The sequence below is a fragment of the Caretta caretta genome, chromosome 24, assembly GCF_965140235.1.
Source record: "Caretta caretta isolate rCarCar2 chromosome 24, rCarCar1.hap1, whole genome shotgun sequence".
NCBI lineage: Eukaryota > Metazoa > Chordata > Testudines > Cheloniidae > Caretta > Caretta caretta.
The window spans coordinates 14,149,386-14,174,868 of NC_134229.1; the positions used below are offsets into that span (position 1 = coordinate 14,149,386).

Here is a 25,483-nt window from a genome sequence, read left to right on the forward strand (position 1 = left end):
TGGGGGCGTGGCCCAGACCCTGGGTCTGTGTTGCAGCAGGCTAGTGTGTCTGGCTCAACAAGGCAGGGTTATGGAGTCCCAAGCTGGTAGGGAAAATGGGCTCAGAAGTAATTTCAGCACATCAGGTGACAGTCCCAAGGTGATCTCTGTGACTAAACTTGTCACAAATACTATTGGGAATTGTGTGATTATAGGAGATTTTAACTTCCCAGATATAGATTGGAGGAAAAATGCTACCAAAAACAGTATGGCCCAGATTTTCCTGGATGGGATAGCTGACAGATTTCTTCACCAAATACTCACTGAACCAACAAGATGTGATGGCATTTTACATTTGGTGAGTAGTGAGGACCTTGTAGAAGAACTGGTGGTAGGGGACAACCTGGGTTCAAGTGATCATGAACTCATTCAGTTTAAACAAAATAGATCTGCAACTAGGATCCTTGATTTCAAAAGGGCAAACTTTAAAAAAAAAATAATGGAATTAGTTAGGGTCCAGGAAGTAGACTGGACCGAAGAACTCAAGGATTGAATGTGGAGGAGGCTTGGAGTTTCAGAAACAATCTGAAGCCTGCATTCCAAGCAAGGGGGAAAAATCCATAGGGAAGGGTTGCAGACCAAGCTGGATGAGTAAACGTCTCAAACTGGTGGTTAAGAGAAAGCAGAAAGCCAACAAGGAATGGAAGAAGGGATGGATCAGGAAGGAAAGCTACCTCTTGAAGGTCAGAAGGTGTAGGGATAAAGTGAGAATTGCCAAAAGCCAAGCAAAGTTGGACCTTGTAAAGGAAATTATAACCAAGAGTAAAATTTTCTATAGCCATATAAATAAAAAGGAAAGAAGAATAATAGAATCATAGAAGATTAGCATTGAAAGAGACCTCAGGATATCATGGAGTCTAATCCCCTGCGCCACGCAGGACCAACACCAACTAAATCATCCCAGCCAGGGCCTTAAAAACCTCTAAGGATGGAGGTTCCACCACCTCCCTAGGAACCCATTCCAGTGCTTCACCACCCCCTAGTGAAATAGCGTTTCCTAATATCCAACCTAGACCTCCCGCACTGCAACTTGAGACCATTGCTCCCTGTTCTGTCATCTGCCACCACCGAGAACAGCCGAGCTCCGTCCTTTTTAGAACCCCCCTTCAGGTAGTTAAAGGCTGCTATCAAATCCCCCCTCACTGTTCTCTTCTGCAGACTAAACAAGCTCAGTTCCCTCAGCCTCTCCTCGTAAGTCATGTGCCCCAGCTCCCTGGTCATTTTCATTGCCCTCTGCTGGACTCTCTCCAATTTGTCCACATCCTGTCTGTACTGGGGGGCCCAAAGTTGGACACAAAAGTGGGACCACTAAGCACTGAGGATGGGGTGGAGATTAAAGATAATCCAGGTATGGCCCAACACCTAAAAGAATACTTTGCCTCAGTTTTTAGTAAGAGTAATGACGAGTTTAGGGGAAGTGGCAGCCTAGCTAATGTGAACAAGTATATGGAAGTAGAAATTATGGTATCTGAGGTGGAAATCAAACTCAAAAAGCTTAATGGGACTAAATCGTGGGGCCTGGATAATCTCCATCCAAGAATATTAAGGCAACTGGCACATGAAATTGCAAGCCCAAGAGCAAGGATTTTTAATGAATCTGTAAACTTGGGGGAGAATTTCTAATATTGGTCCTATTTTTAAGAAAGGGAGAAAAGTGATCCAGGAAACTACAGGCCTGTTAGTTTGACCTCAGTTGTATGCAGGTCTTTGAAAGAGAAAGCAGTTAAGGAAACAGAGGTAAATGGTAATTGGGATAAATACATGGTTTTACAAAATGTAGATCATGCCCGACCAACCTGATCTCCTTCTTTGAGGAGATAACTGATTTTTTAGATAAAGGAAATGCAGTAGATCTTACGTACCTGAATTTCAGTAAGGCATTTGATACAGGTCCACATGGGAAATTATTACTTAAATTGGAGAAGATGGGGATTAATATGAGAATTCTAAGGTGGATAAGCAACTGGTTAAAGGAGAGACTACAACAGGCCATACTGAAAAGTGAATTGTCAGGCTGGAGGAAGGTTAATAGTGGAGTTCCTCAGGGATTGGTTTTGGGATCAATCTTATTTAACATTTTTATTAGTGACATTGGCACAAAAAGTAGGAGTGTGCTAACAAAATTTGCAGATGACACAGAGTTGGGAGGTATTACCAATACGGAGGAGGAGCGGTATATCATACGAGAAGATCTGGATGACCTTGAAAACTGGAGTAATAGAAATGGGATGAAATTTAATAGTGCAAAGTGCACGGTCATGCATTTAGGAACTAACAACAAGAATTTTTCTTCTAAGCTGGGGATCTATCAGTTGGAAGTGACAGAAGAGGAGAAAGACCTGGGTGTATTGGTTGATCACAGGATGGCTAAGAGCCACCAATGTGATGCAGCTGTGGGGAAAAAAAGGCTAATGCAGTCCTAGGATGCATCAGGAGAGGTATTGTCAGTAGCGACAGGGAAGTGTTAGTACCATTATACAAGGCACCGGTGAGACCTCATCTGGAATACTGTGTGCCATTCTGGTCTCCCATGTTTAAGAAAAATTAATACAAACCAGAACACATGCAGAGAAGGGCGACTAGGATGATCCAAGGAATGGAAAACCTACCTTATGAGACAAGACTCAAAGAGCTTGGCTTGTTTAGCCTAACCAAAAGAAGGCTGAAGGGAGATATGATTGCTCTCTATAAATACATAAGAGGGATAAACACCAGAGAGGGAGAGGAGTTACTTAAATTAAGCACCAATGTTGACACAAAAAGAAATGGACATCAACTGGTCATCAACAAGTTTAGCCTTGAAATTAGATGATACCCATCACAGGAGTGAAGTTCTAGAACAGCATTCCAAGGGGAGCAATAAGGGCAAAACACCTTACTGGCTTCCAGACTGAGCTTGATAAGTTTATGGAGCGATGGTGTGATGAGACTGCCCACAATGGCATGTAGCTGATCTGTGAGTGGTAGCAGCAATGTCTCCAACAGCCAGTGATGGGACACTAGATGGGCAGGGTTCTGAGTTACAACAGACAATTCTTTCCCAGGTATCTCACCCACCATGATCAGGGTCCAGCTGATTGCCATATTTGAGGTCAGGAAGGAATTTCCACCCCCAGTCAGATTGCAGAGACCCTAGGGATTATTTGCCTTCTGCTGCATCTTGAGCCACAGGTCACTTGGTGATTTAAACCAGTGTAAATGGCAGATTCTGTAACTTGAAGTCTTTAAATCAAGATTTGAGGACATCCGTCACTCAGCCAGAGGTTAGGGGTCGGTTACAGGAGTGGGTGGGCGAGGTTCTGTGGGCTGCAACGTGCAAGAGGTCAGACTAGATTAACATGATGGCCCCTTCGGACCTTAGAGCAGTGGTTCTCAACTCAAGGTCCACAGGTCGCTGTGGCCCATGTGACATCCTCTAGGCCATACAGGTAGTATATATAGTGTGTGGATGCAGCACATATAACACCTAGAGAGCTGCATATGCGGCCCACAATGGGAAATAGGTTGAGAACCACTGCCTTAGAATCTATGATTTTATCAGTGACTTAAACTGTCACCATTTTACCACCGCTCCCATGTGTAATCAGTGGACGTTAGATACTCCAAGTGACAGGCACCTTAGCAATTCCAAGGACAAACAAGTACTGTGGGTACAACAGAACCCAGAGTCCTGATTTCCCAATCACTGCTCAATCCCAAACCACTCGATCACGCCCCCTCCCAACACCAGGGCTAGAACTCAAGAGTGATGAGAACCCAGGCTTCCCGGTCTAACCAGCAGACCATAGACCTTGGCATACAAATCTGTACTCACGGCATCTGGCCAACTGTCTCCATTCCCCAATCCTGATCCCCTCCAGCTGGCAGGCATCCGCGTAGGCCTTCAGGGCCTCACACAGGACCTTCCTGTAGCCGTCGCTGTGGCACAGATCGTACACGCAGTTGTCCAAGTAGACTGTAGGATCCACCTTGGAGTGGCACTGGCTGAAGGGCCCATCTGAGACCTTGGTTATCAGGCCACACGAGGCCTCTTCCTTGTACTTTCTGACTATGCTGGCGGCACAGGGCCTGCAACCTCCAATGCAATCGTGCCAGCAAAACTGATCCTCATCTTCCACTGCCCAGCTTTTCCCCAGGGCGGCGACACTGGGAGCCAGGTCCCCCTCTGGGGTCTCGAAGTCATCGGAGGGGTCCCCATTATAGTTGCCACACAGGCCGCACAGGCTGTCGGAGAAGTCATTAGGGACGGTGACCCTCACGTGGTTGTTCCAGTCATAGGACATGCTGAGGTTGAAGTCGGTGCGGAGGACGAGGGAGGTGCCGCTCTGATAGAGCCGAAGGGTCCCATTGTTCAGGGAGATGGGTAAGTGGGCCCTGGTGTTATTCACCTTTGCAGTGAGAAAGAAAGGGCAAAGGTCACAATCGAGTGCACAGGTCTGTCACTTATCTACGGAGCTCTACTCTGATATAGTTTTTCACTAGTATTTTCCAATTCATCAACATCAAAAGGGGTTTGAGAAGATTGTTCCTTTTCCAAGGAGTTCTGATGGAAACAAGGCCAATTTCAAAACCTGTCTCTTTTTCCTGTCACCAGCTCCTCGGCAGCCCGCCGGGCGGACTGACCTGGAGCTGGGGCTCCATTCGTCTTCATAGAAAATGTAGTAATTTATGAGTTTCGTTCCATATTGGAATTAAGCTAATTTTCAAAATATTGAAATCTTTCTGCCAGTGGAATTAGCTTTCTCAGGCCAGCTCTATCTAATGTGATGTTTTAATCCAAAATTGGATAAAGTTTGTGTCCAGATTCACTGGAAATTGTGATTTGGCCCTGTCAGGGTTCCCTCCCCTCTCTGAACTCTGGGATACAGATGTGGGGACCCGCATGAAAGACCCTCTAAGCTTATATGCTACCACCTTAGGTTAAAACTTCCCAAAGGCACAAATTCCTTTCCTGGTCCTTGGATGGTATTGCTGCCACCACCAAGTGATTTCCCCAAAAAGTCAGGAAAGGGTCACTTGGAATCCCTATCCCCCCAAAATATCCCCCCAAGCCCCTTCACCCGCTTTCCTGGGGAGGACTGAGAAATAAATACCAACCAGTTGCCTTAGTAATGTGAGCACAGACCCGATCCCTTGACTTCAGGACACTGAAATCAATCAGGTACTTAGAAGAAGAATTTTATTTATATATATATAAAGTAAAAGAATCACACCTGCGTGCCCAGCACTTACCCACACAAAGCCGACTTCAGCCCTGGCTGCTGTGACAGTGACTCCATCCACCTGGACAGTCACCAACCCAACGTAGAAAACCTGTGTGTTCCCACTGTTCTCATTCTTGGCCATGACATGGAAGGAGGGCAGGCCGGAGGCATCCCTGCAGGTCTTGACCACCGTGTAGGTGCAGTTGCCATGGAAATCATACGCCCGGCCATCGAAGGTGCGGTAATGAAAGTATCCCCCGGCCCTGCACGTGCCCCGAGAGACTGGCACACACTTTGGCTGCTCATTTATCATCTTGCAAATAGTTCCTTCCCTACAGCGGACCACACTGCACGATGGCTTTGGAATATCTAGTGGGGAAAGACAATAGAAAGACAAACAGCAGACTAATCAGTAACATCTGTCTATCTCTCCCCCGACACGCATTGTTATATCAATCTATCACCATGCACTCCTCTGTCTCTCTTCCTCTATCCCCATACACACTTCCTTTGCATCATTCACAAACCTCCCACGAGTCCCATGCTGAGGAAATCTCTGCATGTGTGTGACAACAGCAAAACCAGATCCTGTGTCTCCTTCCCCGCAATGCGCGGCAGAGGTGGTTCAACACCTTTGGGCATGATGCCGGCATCGATCAGGCAAAGGATTGTGGCTGGGATGTGATGGACACTGACAGTGCCCAGCTGACTGATGGCCCCCACAGCCAGTGGGCTCCAATTTAGAGCAGCTCCTAGGCTACAGCCAGGGAGAAGACCTACGAGTGTGATCAGCTCCCTGACAGCTGCCCACTTGGCTCTGCTGTGCACATCAGAAGATGGATGCAGCAGAGACGAGTGTTTCCAACAACTGTTTCCATCTTTCAAGTCAAAATTCTGTAATATTACGGGTCAGGGTTCCAGGCTAAATAAAAGGGGAGAGAGAGAGTGAGTGAGAAGGGTGAGGAGACATAATTGAAATGACTTTACTCACCCCTTGTGCAATAACCCCTCGGGTCATGTTTCAATCAGTGACTCTCCTTTACCTTGGCCGATGCAGTCCATGACGCCGTCTCTGATCTGGCATGTTTCTCCACTGGTGCAGCTGTGAGCTTTGCAAGTCACCCCTCGGGCAGGAACGCAGGTGCAGTTTTGCTGGCACTCATTTCTCAGGACTGTCTCACTGGGCTGACGGGATGTTTGGGAAGGAAGAAATAACGCAATCATAGAATGATAGAACATCAGAGTTGGAAGGGACCTCAGGAGGTCATCTAGTCCAACCCCCTGCTCAAAGCAGGACCTAATCCCCAACTAAATCATCCCAGTCAGGACTTTGTCAAGCCTGACCTTAAAAATCTCAAAGGTTTTGAGCCTGATGATCTAGCCAGCTTTCTATCCACCTCATTGTCCATTCATCCAGCCCATACTTCTTTAACTTGCTGGCAAGACTACTCTGGGAGACCGTATCAAAAGCTTGGCTAAAGTCAAGGAAGAACGTGTCCACTGTTTTCCCCTTATCCACAGAGCCAGTTAGCTCATCATAGAAGGCAATTAGGTTAGCCAGGCATGACTTGCCCTTGGTGAATCCATGCTGACTGTTCCTGATCACTTTCCTCTCCTCTAAGTGCTTCAAAATTGAATCCTTGAGGACCTGCTCCATGATTTTTCCGGGGACTGAGGTGAGGCTGACTGGAAATATAACTGGAAATGGTTATTTATAATAATTTCTGGCAGTGCTAAACTCAGAGCTGTGTGGTAAGGTGTGTGAAAAACTATTGTTTCCTAATATTATTTCTCTTAACATTAAAAAGAGAGGCTGTCTAATGAGCAGCCCCTCTCTGTGCCTCAGTTTCCCCACAACAGACAAAGGGAATCAAATTTTCTTGCTTTTCTTGGTGCTTTGGGCATTAACAGAGCAGGGATGCCAGGCCGGATAGGCCAATACTCTGATCCACTATAGCAAACCCTATTCCTGTCTAGTGTAGAGATTAAGATATGTGAGAAAAAAATTTAGATCAGACCCAGACTGCTTGAGGTGGTACCTTGTAATATCTCCCATGCTCAAAGCACCCACAGCTCTCTGGAGTCACACAGCCCTGGCCGTCGAAGAGGAAGCCCTCGTCACACTGGCAGCCTTCAGCACAGGTCTCCGGGCAGTCCATGATGCCTCCAGAGCAGGTGGTGGTACAGAGGTCGGCGCAGACCTCGTAGTGGCTGTTAACAGGGCAGCTCACAGCTTAAATAGAGAGAGAAATAAAGGATGGATGGAAAGATCTCACACCACAGCCTAGAGGGACTGACATGAAGGAGAGGACAGCAAGACAGGGAGGAGAGGAACAGGGCACCTTTCTAAGGGAACGTGAGATTGTTGGCTCCCACCCAGAAGACTTCCAGAAGAAGCCCAGAGGCCTGGAACAAGATTCTCAGTAACACTGACCGCCTCCATTCCCCAGTGCGTCCCAGAGCTCCTACACTGTGGGTGCATTTACCGCAGAAGGAGGCGCTCCTCCAGGGCTGGATGGTGACCTTCGCCTCTTGGCAGGCTGTCACGTAGCTGTGGATGCTCTGGCACAGGACCTGTGCATCCCCGTTTCCCAGGCACACATCGTACAGACAGTTGCTCTGATACACACTGGGGCTGACCGCGCCGTGGCAGGCCACGAAGGGGCCGTTGGGGTCTGTGAGCAGCTCACAGTAGTTGCGCCCTTTGAAGACGTCCTTCTTCTTCTCTTCGCAAACTGAACAGCTGTTTCCAGCACATCTGTCTGTACAGGATGCTCCTGGGATCTCGACTTCCCAAGCAGAGCCAAATGCTGCCACATCAGGGACTCTCCTGCCACTGGGGAGCAGGAACTCCTCGTCCTGCTGTCCATTGTAGTTCCCGCACAGGCCACACGTCTGGCCCTGGTAGGTCCCTGGGATGGTGACTCTGGCCTGGTAAACCAGGTCGTAGCTCACAGTGAGGCCAAAGTCAGTTTGCACCAGGACATTAGTGCCGTGTTGATATGCTCGGAGCTGCCCATTGACCATTATCACGGGGAGATTGTGGGATACCCCGTCCACCTGGAAAAGACAGCACATTCCCCTATGAGCAGGTAGGATGGACACTGCATCGTGCGTAGGGGCTATGGACAAGTTTTGAGATTCAGTTCTCACTGACGCCATGGGTTAAATCCAGAATGACTCATGACTCCCGATTTCACTTTGCAATGGTTTGTCCTCACCTTCCAAGCTCTTGACATTGTCTCCCGGCCTACATTTCTGATCTCATCTCCCAGGCACCTCCCTCCCTCCTGATCGTCTCTCTCTATCTTCTCCAACTCCTCAACCCATGTTTGGCCTGCTCCTTCTCATGCCAACTCCTGGACTCAGAACAGTCTCCTACTTCTTCTCCATCTCCCCCCCTCGGCCCCTGAAAACCCACTTCCCTGGTGACTCCTCCTTCCTTCCCCTCCCTCTCCTATCTCAAACAATTTCCTATGCATTGTGTTCAATTTGCCCCAAATTAGACTGCAGGCTTCACAGGGCACTATGCCATGGGACAGATTCTTCAACACAGAGGCCAACGGAGATATAATGGGGAGGAATTTTACCCCATGTTTGCAAAATGTGAGGTATGTGGATGGGGTTCACCAAATAATTAATACTCATAAATAGGGGTATAACCAACAAGGGAGGCAAAGATGGAGCTGAGCTGGAGGATGCTCATCTCACCCAAGAGAAACTTTGACATAGCAGCATCCCTGAGTAGCACTTTCTACCATTTCTAGCTGGGTAGGAGACTCCATACCATTCTGACAGAAGATGACCTGGCTTCAACCATTCACGGCTTTGTCGCTTCCCTGCTGGACTATATGGCAAGGTGGTATACCCGGGCATGAAGCATTCAGCACTTAGGAATATTCAAGTGCTACACAACTCTGCAGCATGCCTCCTCAGCAACACTGGCTGCTGTACACATTAAACCTGTCCTCCACTCCCTCCCCTGGCTTCCCATAGAACAAGGAATCCAGTTCAAGTTCTCAGTCCTTATCCCAAGGCGCTCAATGGCCTGGGACCAGGCTATCTAAAAGATGAATTAAACCCCCAGGTTGAAGACTGTGGTTGACAACTTTCTTCCATTGGCACAATGGAAATCACATCAGTAAGGATAACCTTTGTCTCTGCCAGAGATAAAGCTTTATTAGGAGTTTGGTCCAAGTCTGGGGAATGAACCGTCTCAGGAAGTAAGGACCCTCACTAACCTGGCCACCCTCCTTTCCAAGTGCAAGGTACGTTCTTAGACCACCTTTCTCCAACATATATATATGGCAACATGCATATACATTTATCATTATAAAAAAATCCACAGCAAAACACCCCACTGCACACACATCTTTCCTGGGGAGAGGAGGAGAGAACAAACATGTGGTAGATGTTAATCACGTTGCTTAATGTGTTTCTGGGAGGGGCTTAAATACCATGTGGATGAGCCTGGTGTCCTGCCCCTCAGTGGGCCTGGGGCCAGCCAACCCTTATTACTAAGTAGGCACATCTGAGCAGGAATCATATACATCCCATTTAAGAGAAGCAGGAAGAAGCCAGGCTCCTGGTCCAGCAGAGAGAGTTGTCAGAGAGAAAGAGGGGAATAGAGAGGCTGCTGGCAGTGAGTAGGCTCCCACAGAGAAACCTGAAAGTAGGGGAGTGAGACGGCAGTCAGGCAATGCCTGGGAATGGCCAGATAAGGAAGTGAATGGCTGTATGTGAAAACTCCTATTTGAATGAGACCCTTGGGAGGACTGTTGCTATTGGATTTGTAAAAGCCTTTTGTGAGTTGTTGAGGAGTCCAAGAGGGGAAGCGGAGGCAGGCCACATGCAGAAACCTTGGGCCACAAAGGGACACTCAGAACAATCTAAATGAAGATCTGGAGAAGGACTTACCATGATGAGCCCCTGTTTGCTCTGCAGCAGGGTGAGTGTGATCCCATACACCTGGATGGACACCAGCTTGGCCATGGAGACGTTCCCACTGCCCCAGTCTTCTTTCTCTACACTGATAGTGAATGGTGTAAGGTGACTGGCATCGGTGCAGGTCTTGGCCAGGATGTAGGTGCATGTGCCTTGGAAGTCAAAGGGGACCCCGTCGAAAGAGAGGTAGTGGGGATGGCCAGAGGCAGAACAGATCGCAGATCCAAATGGGTGGCATTTCTGGATGCCGTCCACCACCCTGCATTGCTCACCAGTGCTGCAGGAGAATGCCTTACACACAACTTCCCCACCAGCCAGACACACGCACTGCTCCTCGCATGAACCGCTCGGGTGGAAGGTCTCCCCGGCCTGGTAGTAAAATCCCCTGTGGAGGCATCCGCACTGGGTAATGGGGATGCAGAGCTCGCCACTGAGAACAAAGCCCTTGTCACACATGCAGCCTTCCTTACACTGGGTCGTGCATTGCACCGGGGCATAGAGGTTGCTGCATGTCAGATCGCAGCTGCTGCTGCAGAATTCATAGTGACTGTTCAGGGGACAGGACGGAGCTGTAATTAGAACAAAGAGTTAGCTCACATCGTGTGTTAGTAATGTGTAAAAAGGAACGTTACTAGAAGATGCAATTTCATTTAAGCTCCTAATTTTCTATTTCCTTGGTTTGGTTAAATAATAAAAGGCACCACCTGTAATCCACGTTCAGGTCTGGTTAACTGGTTGTTCCAAACAAATCAGGCAGTGGGATACAGGTAATCTCTTTCCTAAAGCTAGGCTTCCAATTTGGACCAAGGTCAAGGTGTAGGGAGTGGAGGGCCCATGGACTGGGAGTGTTCTGCAGACCTTTTCACCACTAGATTTTTGTTTTCAATACAGGTCAGTAGTGCCTAAAACTCATTCCCAGATGACGGTTTATGGGAGATGAGTTGGTGGGTTCCCAGACCAGTTCCTAGTGGACAGACATCTCAATTAGTGAGTCACCACCATGTCCCAGCTCTAATTATATCCCAGTATCAGCAGATAAACCAAGGACTAGATGGGCTATGAAGGGCACCACTACATCTTTAGCAAAGCTTTTGATACGGTCTCCCACAGTAGTCTTGCAAGGAAGTTAAAAAAAGTATGGATTGGCTGAATGGACGATAAGGTGGATAGAAAGCTGGCTAGATTGTTCGGCTTAACAGGTAGTGATCAATGGCTCCATGTCTAGTTGGCAGCCAGCATCAAGCTGAGTGCCCCAGGGGTCAGTCCTGGGGCCAGTTTTGTACAACATCTTTAATAATGATATGGATGATGGGATGAATTGCACCCTCAGCAAGTTCGCAGATGACACTAAGCTGTGCGGAGAGATAGATACGCTGGAGGGTAGGGAAAGGATCCAGAGTGACCTAGACAAATTGGAGGATTGGGCCAAAAGAAATCTGATGAGGTCCAACAAGGACAAGTGCAGAGTCCTGCACTTAGGACGGACGAATCCCATGCACTGTTACAGGGTGGACCGACTGGTTAAGCAGCAGTTCTGCAGAAAAGGACCTGGGGATTACAGTAGATGAGAAGCTGGATATGAGTAAGCAGTGTGCGCTTGTTGCCAAGAAGACTAACGGCATACAGGGCTGCATTAGTAGAAGCATTGCCAGCAGATCGAGGGAAGTGATTATTCCCCTGTATTTGGCACTGGTGAGGCCACATCTGGAGTATTGCGTCCAGTTTGGGCCCCCCACTTCAGAGAAGATGTGGACAAATTGGAGCAAGTTCAGCGGAACTAAAATGATTAGGACGCTGGGCACATGACTTATGAGAAGAGGCTGAGGGAACTGAGCTTGTTTAGTCTGCAGAAGAGAAGAGTTAGGGGGGATTTGATAGCAGCCCTCAACTACCTGAAGGGGGGTTTCAAAGAGGATGGAGCTAGACTGTTCTCAGTGGTGGCAGATGACGGAACAAGGTCTCAAGTTGCAGTGCGGGAGGTACAGGTTGGATATTAGCAAACATTATTTCACTAGGAGGGTGGTGAAGCACTGGACTGGGTTCCCTAGGGAGGGGGTGGAATCTCCATCCTTAGAGGTTTTTAAGGCCCAGCTTGACAAAGCCCTGGCTGGGATGATTTAGTTGGGGTTGGTCCTGCTTTGAGCAGGGGGTTGGACTAGATGACCTCCTGAGGTCTCTTCCAACCCTGAACTTCTATGATTCTATCTCTGGACAGCGCCTCTCTGGCCTGGGGTGCAGCACGTGGATAGGGGCGTGGTGAGGGGGCAGCTCCTAGGGCCCATGCCTGTGCTGTGCCCATACTTTGGGCTCCTGTGACCATAAAGAAATGTTCTACGTCACTTGATGAGCTCAGCATTTAAGCCAACATCTACCAGCCAACTTGGAACAGGGATCCCCATAGGGGCAGCAATGAGCACGGGGGACTCACAGCAGAATTTCGTCGTCCTCCAGGGATGCACCACAGCTCCAGCTTCCTGACATGCCTCGGAATAGCCAGCAAGGGCCTGGCAGACGTTACTCTCCCGCCCACTGAGGATGCAATAGCCATACACACAGTCTACGAAGTATCCATGGGGGTCCACTTTGCTGTGACATCCTCTGAAAGGGCCACTCTTGTGGAGGATGAGCCCACACTGCCCTCTGCTACCTCGTTGTTGTTTTTCAATAGCCTCTACACTTGCGCATGGGGGTATCGTTACTGCAGAGCATCCTGGGAGGTCGCCCACCTTCCAGCTCTGGCCAAAGCTGATGGGGCTTGGTGCCAGCGTGCCATCCCTCATGAGCATGTCATCGTCCCTGTCAGTGTTGAAGTTGCCACACAGACCACACACGGCTCCTGCGTAGGTAACTGGCAGAGTCACCGTGGTGCGTCCTGACCACCCGGCATAGGTAACGGTGAGACCAAAGTCTGCCTGGATCACTGTGGCCCAGCCCTTTCTATACACGGTGATTTTCTTATCAATGAGGTTGAAGGGAAGATTCATCAGAAAACTGTTCATCTGTTAAAGCAAGACACATGAGATGTGAAACATCGCTTGCCTGTGGTAGAACCTCTCACCCCAGCACAGAGCTCTGGCCCATGATTACAACAATAATCCACCTCTGTTCAAATCTTCATCCAGTCCGGCCTGCTTCCTTCCCTACAGCTTGCCTGAATCCAAGCTCTAACCAGACTTGTATTTCCCTTGGCATTAGCTATTGCAGTTCCCTCCTCTCTCTCCCCCAGTGCCCCAGGTTCACACCTCTGCTGGATACTATTGACACTGTGAAGGAGTGGTTTCAGAGTAACAGCCGTGTTAGTCTGTATTCGCAAAAAGAAAAGGAGGACTTGTGGCACCTTAGAGACTAACCAATTTATTTGAGCATAAGCTTTCGTGAGCTACAGCTCACTTCATCGGATGCATACTGTGGAAAGTTTAGAAGATCTTATTATATACACACAAAACATGAAAAAAATATCTCCTCCCACCCCACTCTCCTGCTGGTAATAGCTTATCTAAAGTGATCACTCTCCTTACAATGTGTATGATAATCAAGTTGGGCCATTTCCAGCACAAATCCAGGTTTTCTCACACACACACCCCCCCCCACACACAAACTCACTCTCCTGCTGGTAATAGCTTATCCAAAGTGACCACTCTCCTTACATTGTGTATGATAATCAAGGTGGGCCATTTCCAGCACAAATCCAGGGTTTAACAAGAACATCTGACGAGGGGGGTAGGAAAAAACAAGGGGAAATAGGCTACCTTGCATAATGACTCCCAGTCTCTATTCAAACCTAAGTTAATTGTATCCAATTTGCAAATGAATTCCAATTCAGCAGTTTCTCGCCGGAGTCTGGATTTGAAGTTTTTTTGTTGTAAAATAGCGACTTTCGTGTCTGTAATCGCGTGACCAGAGAGATTGAAGTGTTCTCCGACTGGTTTATGAATGTTATAATTCTTGACATCTGATTTGTGTCCATTTATTCTTTTACGTAGAGACTGTCCAGTTTGACCAATGTAAATGGCAGAGGGGCATTGCTGGCACATGATGGCATGTATCACATTGGTGGATGTGCAGGTGAACGAGCCTCTGATAGTGTGGCTGATGTTATTAGGCCCTGTGGTGGTGTCCCATGAATAGATATGTGGGCACAGTTGGCAAGCCAGATGTCAAGAATTATAACATTCATAAACCAGTCGGAGAACACTTCAATCTCTCTGGTCACGCGATTACAGACATGAAAGTCGCTATTTTACAACAAAAAAACTTCAAATCCAGACTTCCGAGAAACTGCTGAATTGGAATTCATTTGCAAATTGGATACAATTAACTTAGGCTTGAATAGAGACAGGGAGTGGCTTAGTCATTATGCAAGGTAGCCTATTTCCCCTTGTTTTTTCCTACCCCCCTCGTCAGATGTTCTTGTTAAACCCTGGATTTGTGCTGGAAATGGCCCACCTTGATTATCATACACAATGTAAGGAGAGTGATCACTTTAGATAAGCTATTACCAGCAGGAGAGTGAGGTGGGAGGAGGTATTTTTTTCATGCTTTATGTGTATATAATAAGATCTTCTAAACTTTCCACAGTATGCATCCGATGAAGTGAGCTGTAGCTCACGAAAGCTTATGCTCAAATAAATTGGTTAGTCTCTAAGGTGCCACAAGTACTCCTTTTCTTTTTGTGAAGGAATGCTCACCTCACACCTGCCCTTGAAAGGGTTAAGGTGGCTAGACGGGCCAATTAACCATCTAAGATGTACCTGGAGGAGGAGCCAGGGAGCAATGAGAACTAACTAAAGGCTGAAGCTCACCTGAACAGGAACAGGTGGGCTGGTACTAACAAGGTAGCTGAGGGCAGAAGGGGGCTGCAAGGAGGAGGTCTTCAGTCACTCTCTGAGGCTAGGGAGAGAGGGGACTTGGCCAGGAGGGAAGGGTATACCCGGAGAAGGGTAGAGAAGGAGACTGATAGTGGCAATGTACGAAGCAATCCAAGGAAACAGAAACAAGGCACGGGACAGGGTAGACTTTAGCTGCTGGTTTTAGGGTCCCTGGGCTGGAACCCAAAGATGAGAGTGAGCCCATGTTCCCCTACCAGCCACTGGGGATGTGGCGCCATTGAGGGGCAGTGAATTGGAAGACTGCCTGGGACAGTTGGTGACACTTGGTACACAAACCTCCCAGAAAGGAGAAACTACCGTGACCTAGCTGGAGGGCCAAGCCACAAGGACAGAGCCATCGTGTCTGGGTAGAGAGAGAGTGTCACAGAGTGAGCACTCACAGGAAGGGGCTTCAGAAAGGCAGAGCTAATTCCAAGTTGCGGCCACAAGGAGGTGCCCCATTGGGGATGAGAGCACTCTGTGAAAGTGTGGACACTTGTGGATGGGAAGGAAGAGGTAGATGTGGTATATCTTGAATTTAGTAAGGCTTTTGATACTGTCTCACATGACCTTCTCATAAAAAAAACTAGGGAAATACAGCCTAGATTGAGCTACTATAAGGTGGGTGCATAACTGATTGGAAAACCGTTCCCAGAGAATAGTTATCAGTGGATCACAGTCAAGCTGGAAGGGCATATCAAGGGAGATCCTGCAAGGATCAGTTTTGGGTCTGGTTCTACTCAATATCTTCACGAGTGGTTTAGATAATGGCATAGAACGTACACTTATAAAGTTTGTGGACAATACCAAGCTGGAAGGGATTGAAAGTGCTTTGGAGGATAGGATTAAAATTCAAAATGATCTGGACAAACTGCAGAAATGGTTTGAAGTAAATAGGATGAAATTCAATGAGGACAAATTACTCCTGGGAGAATTCTGTGCACCAAAAAATTAAAAATTCTGCACACAATGGTTGAAAATTCTGCAAAATTTTGCATATCTTATTTGTCAAAATAATACAATATAATCATGCCAGTTTCAATTATTTTGCAAAAAGAAAAGGTGTACTTGTGGCACCTTAGAGACTAACAAATTTATTTGAAGTGAGCTGTAGCTCACGAAAGCTTATGCTCAAATAAATTTGTTAGTCTCTAAGGTGCCACAAGTCCTCCTTTTCTTTTTGCGAATACAGACTAACATGGCTGCTACTCTGAAACCTGTCAATTATTTTGGTAATTTATTTAAAAATATCTGACAGTAAGTATGTCTATAGCAATACAGACCAAAAAAAAAGATTCTGGTAAATTGTTTTTTCACAAATAGATTCCTTACTAGGCATATTCATAGAGAACTTTGTGTAATTCATTTAAATTACAATACAGAACTGTATTTTCTGCACCTGTCAGAAGCAATGCAAAGGCTTGGGGGAGTCAGGGGTAACGGAGGACCTCAGGGAGAGAGAAGGAGCCTAGGAGTGAACTGGGAGGGTGTTAGTGGGAGTTTTTTCTTTGTGGGGGGTGAGATTGCTGGGAAGCCTCCCCCATGAAGACCCTGGATGATCCCAAGCCTCTCCCATTCAGTCAGGCACGTCTTCCCCTGTCCCCACACTCCTCATCCCCATGGGTCTCTGCAGCCCCCCTCCCACATCCCCAGGCTCAACACTGTCACTCAACTAGCTCCTGAGCCCATGCTCCAGTCTGTCTCCCCCACACGTCATAGAATCATAGAATATCAGGGTTGGAAGGGACCTCAGGAGGTCATCTAGTCCAACCCCCTGCTCAAAGCAGGACCAATCCCCAATTTTTGCCCCAGATCCCTAAATGGCCCCCTCAAGGATTGAACTCATGACCATGGGTTTAGCAGACCAATGCTCAAGACACTGAGCTATCCCTCCCCCTCCCCCACATTCTGAACCCCAGTCTGTGACCTGCCCCAGCAGCCCTGTGTGCCCCCACTCTGTCCTAAATTGGCTCCACGGGCAAGGTGCTGCTCATGGGACAATTCTGAAGCACTAGGCTTAGAATTTAGTATTTTCCTGCATAAAATACATTTGTTTTGGTGCCACAGCATCCTCTGGTGGGCAAAAGGCAGAAGTGCAGCACTTCTGCGGCAAAATGTTTTTTATGTGGGAAAATACAAAATTATGTGAGACAGATGAATTCTGCACATCTGCAGATGTGCAGAATTTCCCCAGGAGTAACAAATGCAAAGTGCTCCATCTAGGAAAGAACAATCAGTTGCACACATAGAAAATGGGAAATGACTGCCTAGGAAGGAGTACTGTACAAAGGGATTTGGGGGTCAAAATGGATCACAAGCTAAATATGACTGAACAGTGTAACACTGCTGCAAAAAAAGCAAACATCACTCTGGGATGTATTATCAGGAGTGTTGTAAGCAAGGCACAAGAAATAATTCTTCTGCTCTTCTCTGTGCTGATTAGGACTCAGTTGGAGTATTTTGTCCAGTTCTGGGTGCCACATTTCAGGAAAGATGTGGTCAAATTGGAGAAAGTCCAGAGAAGAGCAACAAACATGATTAAAGGTCTAGAAAACCTGACCTGTGAGGGAAGATTGAAAAATTGGGTTTGTTTAGTCTGAAGAAGAGAAGACTGAGAGGGGACATGATGACAATTTTCAAGTATATAAAAGGTTGTTACAAGGAGGAGGGTGAAAATTGTTCTCTTTAATCTCTGAGGACAGGATAAAAAGCAATGGGCTTAAACTGCAGCAAGGGAGGTTTAGGTTGGACATTAAGAAAAACTTCCTTACTGCCAGGGTAGTTAATCACTGGAATAAATTGCCTAGGGAGGTTGTGGAATCTCCATCATTGGAGATTTTTAAGAGCAGGTTAGACAAACACCTGTCAGGGATGGTCTAAGTAACACTTAATCTTGCCATGAGTGCAGGGGACTTGACTAGATGACCTCTCGAGGTACTTTCCAGCCCTAGAATTGTATGATTCAGACACCTTCTCACACATCTGAAGTGTAACCACATCACCCCAATCCTTAAATATCTCCATTGGCTCCCTGTTGGTTACAATACACCCTATATTTCAAAATCCTTCCATGCACCGTCGGCAACTTTTCTGGATCAAGCAGGTGACTTTCCCCAAATGTTTTAGAGAGATTAGAGACAATTTAAGCAACTCACCAGCACTTTCCCAGGGAATTGATTGCTGATCCTGAGGTTGGTCTGATACACCTTGATCTGTACAGGAGTAGTACTGTTCTCCTGGAAGTAGACTTCAAAGTCCACCAGTCCCTCCGCCTTCTTGCACAGGGCCGTGAGCTGGTACCAGCAAGTGCCTTTGAAGTCGTATCTCTGTCCATCAAAGGTGGTGTAGTGCAGATTCCTTGTCACAGAACAGGTGGCATAGCTGGAGGGGTAACAGCCCCGTACGCCGTTCACTAGCCCGCACCTCTCTGAGTGTTTGCATGTAGTGGTCACGCATTCGACTTGTCTAGTGGCTGCATCGCACATGCACCGTGTCCCACATGCCTCATCGACCCAGAAACTCTCATTGGGGGCATAGGGACGCCCCTCAAACTGGCACCCACAGCCGCCCTTGGGGATGCATTTGCCCTGGCTCAGCACAAAACCATCCTTGCACTGGCAGCTTTCCACGCAGTGGTCTTGGCAGCTGCTGGGGGCTGACTGATCCACACACGTGGCTGGGCAGGCTGTTCCACAGAGCTGGTACTGGCTGTTCTCCAGGGGGCACTCCATGGCTGGGGAGTGAAGGACCCACAGATTTAGCAGCAAGTTCTCTTCATGCAAAAGCAGTATTTAAAATAGACAGAGGGGAATGTATCTTGTGGGATCTGAGAGCCCTCAAATCCCAGTGACCTGAACAGGAGGTTAGGGTGCTCAGCACACTGCCGGAGGTGATTAGCACCTTACAGGATCAGGTTCATGGTAGGAAGAGTGACTTAAAAACTGGCATCATTTTACCCCAATCATCCATGTGTTATCAGTGGACATTAGATACTCCAAGTGACAGGCACCTTAGCAATTCCAAGGACAAACAAGTACTGTGGGTACAACAGAACCCAGAGTCCTGATTTCCCAATCACTGCTCAATCCCAAACCACTCGATCACGCCCCCTCCCAACACCAGGGCTAGAACTCAAGAGTGCTGAACCCCAGGCTCCCCGGTCTAACCAGCAGACCATAGACCTTGGCATACAAATCTGTACTCACGGCATCTGGCCAGCTGCCTCCATTCCCCAATCCTGACCCCCTCCAGCTGGCAGGCATCCGCGTAGGCCTTCAGGGCCTCACACAGGACCTTCCTGTAGCCGTCGCTGTGGCACAGATCGTACACGCAGTTGTCCAAGTAGACTGTAGGATCCACCTTGGTGTGGCACTGGCTGAAGGGCCCATCTGAGACCTTGGCTATCAGGCCGCATGAGACCTCTTCCTTGTACTTTCTGACTATGCTGGCGGCACAGGGTCTGCAACCTCCAATGCAATCGTGCCAGCAAAACTGATCCTCATCTTCCACTGCCCAGCTTTTCCCCAGGGCGGCGACACTGGGAGCCAGGTACCCTTCTGAGGTCCGGAAGTCATCGGAGGGGTCCCCATTATAGTTGCCACACAGGCCGCACAGGCTGTCCAAGAAGACCCTGGGAACAGTGATCCTCAGGTGGTTGTTCCAGTCATAGGACATGCTGAAGTTGAAATCGGTGCGGAGGATGAGGGAGGTGCCGCTCTGATAGAGCCGAAGGGCCCCGTTGTTCAGGGAGATGGGTAAGTGGGCCCTGGTGTTGTTCAGCTTCACAGTGAGACAGAAAGGGCAAAGGTCAGAATCGAGTGCACTAGTCTGTCATTTGCAAAGTGGCTCCTACTCAGATTAGCAAGTATTGCAACCTGGAGCCAAATCTCTCATAGAATCATAGAATATCAGGGATGGAAGGGACCTCAGGAGGTCATCTAGTCCAACACCCTGCTCAAAGCAGGACCAATTCCCAATTTCTGCCCCAGATCTCTAAATGGCCCCCTCAAGGATTGAGCTCACAACCTTCTGTTTAGCCGGCCAATGCTCAAACCACTGAGCTATCCCTCCCCTCTCAATGAACCTTGACCCAAATCTGAACCAGAATTACTTTAAAACATCAGATTAAATAGAGCTGGGTGGAGAAATGTAATTCTTTTCGGAGGATTTCAATATTTTGAAAGTTGTTTAATAATGGAACCACACTTTCAAAAGTCGAGACTGGGATCCTAAATTCTTAACTTTGTTGCACAGTAAAAGTCATGGTTTTAATAAAGACACGAGTTATAGATTATTACAGCAATCTGTTAACTCAATAACCCACCCTTTTTGTCCGATGATGTCAGTGGGTTTAACCACTTATGTTAAACAATCTGTTTCACCTTGTATTTAGCTATGACACTCTGGGCTCGTCTACATTTGGAACGCTGCAGCTGTGGAAAATCCACACCCCTGAGGAACGCAGTTATACTGACCTATCCCCTGGTGCAGGGAGCGCTATGTTGACAGGTGGGCATAACCTGTTGACATAGGTACCACCCGTCAGAGCATGGCCACACTACAAAATTAAGGTTTCAGAGGAACAGCCGTGTTAGTCTGTATTCACAAAAAGAAAGGGAGGACTTGTGGCACCTTAGAGACTAACCAATTTATTTGAGCATGAGCTTTCGTGAGCTACAGCTACACGAAAGCTTATGCTCAAATAAACTGGTTAGTCTCTAAGGTGCCACAAGTCCTCCTTTTCTTCTTACTACAAAATTAAGTTGACCTGATTTACGTCAGCATAAAGCCACCTCAGTGATTACATCGCTTGTGCATGTCTACTCTTTGCTCCTGTGTCTGTGCAATATGCAACCTCACCAGGAGCACTTGTACCGATTGCACTGTCAGTGTGGGGCATTGTGGGATGGCTTCTGAAAGCCAGTAACAGTCCACGTAATCCACGCAGTATCTACATTGACATGGCGTCGACCTAACTACATCGACATTGACTCTAAACCTCTTATGGAGGTGGAGTTATTAAGTCGATGTAGCAGGGACTGTTATGTTCGAGAGCGAAATTTTACTGGAGACACTTATTGGTCGAGGTGAACTGCTTTGCACTGACCTAGCACTGTAGTGTGGACTGCGTGGAGTACCTACGCCAACAAGAGAAGCTGTCCTGTCGGCCTAGGTAACATCTTCACTAGGTGCTACAGCTGTGCAGCTGCACTGGTGCAGCTCTGTAAGTGTAGACAAGCCCTTACGATGACTTAATTACATTGCTTGGAGTATGGATTTTTCACGCCCCTGAATAGGCGCCAACTCCATGGGTGCTCCAGGGCTGAAGCACACACGAAAAACAAATAGTGGGGGCTGGGCACGCACTAGCAGCCCTTTGGATCAGCTTCTCCCCCTCCCTCCCAGCGCCTCCTGCCCAGTGCCATCAGTTGTTCCGTGGTGTGCAGGAGGCGCTGGGAGGGGAAGGGGAGCAATGGGGGTGGAAAGGGGTGCAGAGGGGACAGGGGCTTGGGGAAAGTGGTGGAGAGGGGGGAAGGAAGGGGCAGGATAGGGGTGGGGGCTTGGGGGAAGGGGTGTAGAGGGGTTGGGGCACCCCTGTGAACCAAAATTTGGTGCCTATGTGCCCCTGAGCGACACATCTGGGTCGATCTAATTCTCTAGCCTAGACCAGCCCTGAGTACCCTTTCCAGACCTGAAGAAGAGCTCTGGGTAGCTGGATGACTTGTCCCTTTCACCAACAGAAGTTGGACCAATAAAAGACATTACCTCTCCCACCTTGTCTCTCTAACACCCTGGGACCAGCATGGTGACCATGACACTGTAAACAGTTCAAAAGTTGGAATTTTGAAGGTGAGGGGGCCGCATCAGTTAGAGCCATTAGGAAGTGGCTACAGGGAGGGAGCTGTCACCTAGAGCCATTAGGGAGAGGCTCCTGCAGGGGAAAGAGCCATGTCTAGGGTTGCCAACTTTCTAATTGCAGAAAACTGAACACCGTTTTTCTGCTCCCTGCCCTGAGGCCCCACCCCTCCTCAGAAGCCCCACCCCCACTCACTCCATTCCCCCCCTCCCTCTGTCGCTCACTCTCTCCCATCCTTGCTCACTGACTCATTTTCATCAGGCTGGGACAGGGGGTTGGGGTGCAGGAGCGGGTGAAGGCTGTGGCTGGGGGTGTGGGCTCTGGGGTGGGTTCAGGTGTGACGTTCCCCTGCTGTTATCCGGACCAGTGATCTCCTAGGTCACTCCAATCCTTGACTTTGGGAGCCAGCCTTACCCTGCTCTGCTGTGAGAACCCCCACTCCTGGGCTGTTCACACACAGCCTCTGGCGTGTAAGCTGCTCCTTGGATTGTGCAACTGAATGACACTAGCCAGCATCTCTGGTCCCGGACACAACCCTAGGAACCTCTGGCTTGCAGTGTCCAGTTATGCCCGCTGGACACTGCAAGCTTATATGAGTTCGTCAATTTAACAAAGAAATCGATATGTACCAGGCTTGTTATCCCAAGGGGAGTCTCTGACACGCTTCAAACCAAATGCACTGCTTCAGATAGAATAAACAAACAAATTTATTAACTACAAAGATAGATTTTAAGTGATATTAAGTGATCGGCAAAAAGTCAGAGTGGTTACCAAAATAAAATATAAGCATGCAGTCTAAACTCTCAACCCTATTAGACTGGGCAACATCTAGATTAAGCAGTTTTTCTTATCCCACTGCACATTGCAGTCCTTAATATACAGGTTTTTTCCTTAAACCTGGGACAATCTCCTCTGTTGGAGTCTTGTCTTCTTCTCAGTGTCTTAGTTGCATGCAGCCTAGGTGGGGGCAGGAGAAGGGCCCAGTGTGTGTCCACTCTGTTTGTTTTATACCCTCAGTCCATGTGTTTGGGGAGCACAAGTCCAGGCATGTTTGGGGGGCATTGCTGAGTCTCTCCAAGCAAGGCTGAGCAATTCCCCTGGTGTGGCCTCATGCAGGTGAGTCATTGCAGTGTAGCTCCCTTGCTGGACAATGGCTGTTGATGGGTTGTTTGACTCCCTGCCTGGATATTGGTCACTTTCCTTGCTGTTGCTTCTGGGGAGCTAATATCTGGCTGATTCCCCAACTTACAACATGTTTTAGTGACCACCATACAACACAATTCTCATAAGTTCACATGTATTGATGACACACATATGTGGATAGAGAAATGACTTTCAACAGATCATAACTTTTCCCTTGACACCTTACAAGGCGTGCTTTATATGTAAGATCATGATTATATGAAAATGAGGAATATGGGAGTTACAAGACGCTCCCCCAAGGTATAGAATGTAACACCAGGGATGAGGGATTTGTGGTGCAGGAGGGGGCTCCAGGCCGGGGTCCAGGGGTTTGGAACGTGGGAGGGGGATCTGGGCTGGGACAGAAGGTTGGAGTGTGGGAGGAGGTACGGGCTCTGGGCTGGGGCCAGAAATGAGGGGTTAAGGGTGTGGGAGGGAGGCTCAGGGCTGGGTTAGGGATTTGGGATGCAGGAGGGGTTGTGGGGTGTGGGCTTTGGGCGGCGCTGACCTCATGCAGCCCTGGCATTTCCCAGGAATGGAGGAATTCTGTGTGACACCCGGGAAGTGGAGGCATGTCACAGGTCTCTGTGTGCTGCCTCTGCCTGCAGGCCAGGGGGCTCCATGCACTGACTCCACCCACAGGTGCTGCCCCTGCAGCTCCCATTGGCCACGATTCCTGGCCAATGGGAGCTGCAGAGCTGGTGCTCGGGGCAGTGCCTGCAGGCAGGGGCAGTGCGCGGAACCCCCCCTGGCTGCCCCTCCACGTAGGAGCCGGAGAGACATGCCAGCTGCTTCTCGGGAGCTGTGCTGACCTGGGCACGGTGCCTGCCTGCCCTTCTGCAGCCAACCAGACTTTTAGCAGTCCAGTCAGCTGTGCTGACCAGAGCCGCCAGGGTCCCTTTTTGACCAGGTGTTCAGACTGAAAACCGGACGCCTGGCAACCCTAGCGCATCAGTTAGAGCTGTCAAGGAGCAGCTCCTGCGGAGAAGAGGGCTGCATTGGTTAGAGCTGTTAGGGAGAAGCTCCGGAGAGGGGGCCGCATTAGGGAGCGGCTCCTGTGAGAGAGCGGCCCGCATCGGATAGAGCCATTAGGGAGCGGCTCCTGCGAGGGAGGGGCCCGTGTCAGATAGAGCCATTGGCGAGTGACGCAATTCCTGGGGAGGTTGTTTTGACCCTTGTCTCTGATTCCTGGTTCCTGACTCCAGATCTGCCTACTAGCCCTGACTGCCACTGCTTTAGCCAGGAGGTCTGACCGCCCACGTCCCAGTTGCTGACGGTAGCTCCAAGCACAGAGCTTTGGAATTGGGTCAGTGCCCCCTGCTGGCCACCTGCCCCATTCTATGACACACAGCACCTGGTATTGCCATGATGGGAATTGGGGTCAGCACTGACTCCAAGGGGAGAGAGCACCCTACTGGGATACCTGTACATCTGAACAGCACCCCCTAGTACAGTGCCATGCCTTCAGGGACAGCACCAATTCAGGAGGAGAGCACTACTTAAACAATTCTACCCCCTGCAACACCTTGGGTAAATGTTTTAAAGGTATCCTATCAAAGTACTGACCACGCCCAGCACTTACCCCCACAAAGCCGACCTCAGCCCTGGCTGCTGTAATGGTGACTCCATCCACCTGGACAGTCACCGACCCAATGTAGAAGACCTGTGTGTTCCCACCATTCTCGCTCTTGGCCGTGACATGGAAGGAGGGCAGGACGGAGTCATCCCTGCAGGTCTTGGCCACCGTGTAGTTGCAGGTGCCGTGGAAATCATACACCTGTCCATCGAAGGTGTGGTAATGCAAGTAACCTCCAGCCCAGCACGTGGCCTGAGAGACTGGCACACACTCTGGCTGCCCATTTATCATCTTGCAAATAGTTCCTTCTCTGCAGCGGACCACACTGCATGATGGCTTTGGAATGACTAGCGGGGAAAGACAATAGAAAGACAAGAGACACCAGACTAATCAGTTATATATGAGAGCGGAGAGGGGGCTGAGGGTGGTGTGAAAATTGGGATGATATTTAGTGTCATTGTAATCCTACTTCTTAATCTAGCCTGTTTGTGAAATGGAGCAAATGATCGATCTATCTATCTAGCCATCCATCCCCATACATATTTCCCTTGGACAGTTCCCAAACCTCCCACAAGTCCTCTGCTGGGAAATCTCTCTGCATGGGTGAGACCACAGCAGTCTTTGAGCCAGCAGAGCCACTTCCTATATCACCCTTCCCACAGCCTCTCGTGTTGGTGGTTAACACAGAGGGCCATGTGACAGGTAGTATGGAGCAGAGCCCTGCAATGCAACCCAAACCTGTTGGGAGCCGACTACAAGTGTCAGGTCTGGGTCAGGTTGAGTAGGAAATCAACGGGACCCTCTTGGGCTTGGG

The 25,483-nt window shown here is 48.7% G+C and overlaps 1 protein-coding gene across 1 annotated transcript in view; it reads right to left on the minus strand.

The window, feature by feature from the left end:
• Positions 1-3,809: 3,809 nt before the first annotated feature.
• The window catches only part of LOC125626113 (IgGFc-binding protein-like), a 54,129-nt gene continuing 32,455 nt past the window's right edge, over positions 3,810-25,483 (minus strand). Inside the window, exons 18-27 of the mRNA XM_075123028.1 lie at positions 24,676-25,016; positions 19,261-19,834; positions 18,211-18,788; positions 12,616-13,186; positions 10,161-10,756; positions 7,730-8,303; positions 7,283-7,476; positions 6,287-6,428; positions 5,272-5,612; positions 3,810-4,427 (exon numbers count right to left, since the gene is read on the minus strand). Coding sequence (XP_074979129.1) covers positions 3,810-4,427; positions 5,272-5,612; positions 6,287-6,428; positions 7,283-7,476; positions 7,730-8,303; positions 10,161-10,756; positions 12,616-13,186; positions 18,211-18,788; positions 19,261-19,834; positions 24,676-25,016 — 4,529 coding nt within the window. The remainder of the gene's footprint in view (positions 4,428-5,271; positions 5,613-6,286; positions 6,429-7,282; positions 7,477-7,729; positions 8,304-10,160; positions 10,757-12,615; positions 13,187-18,210; positions 18,789-19,260; positions 19,835-24,675; positions 25,017-25,483) is intronic.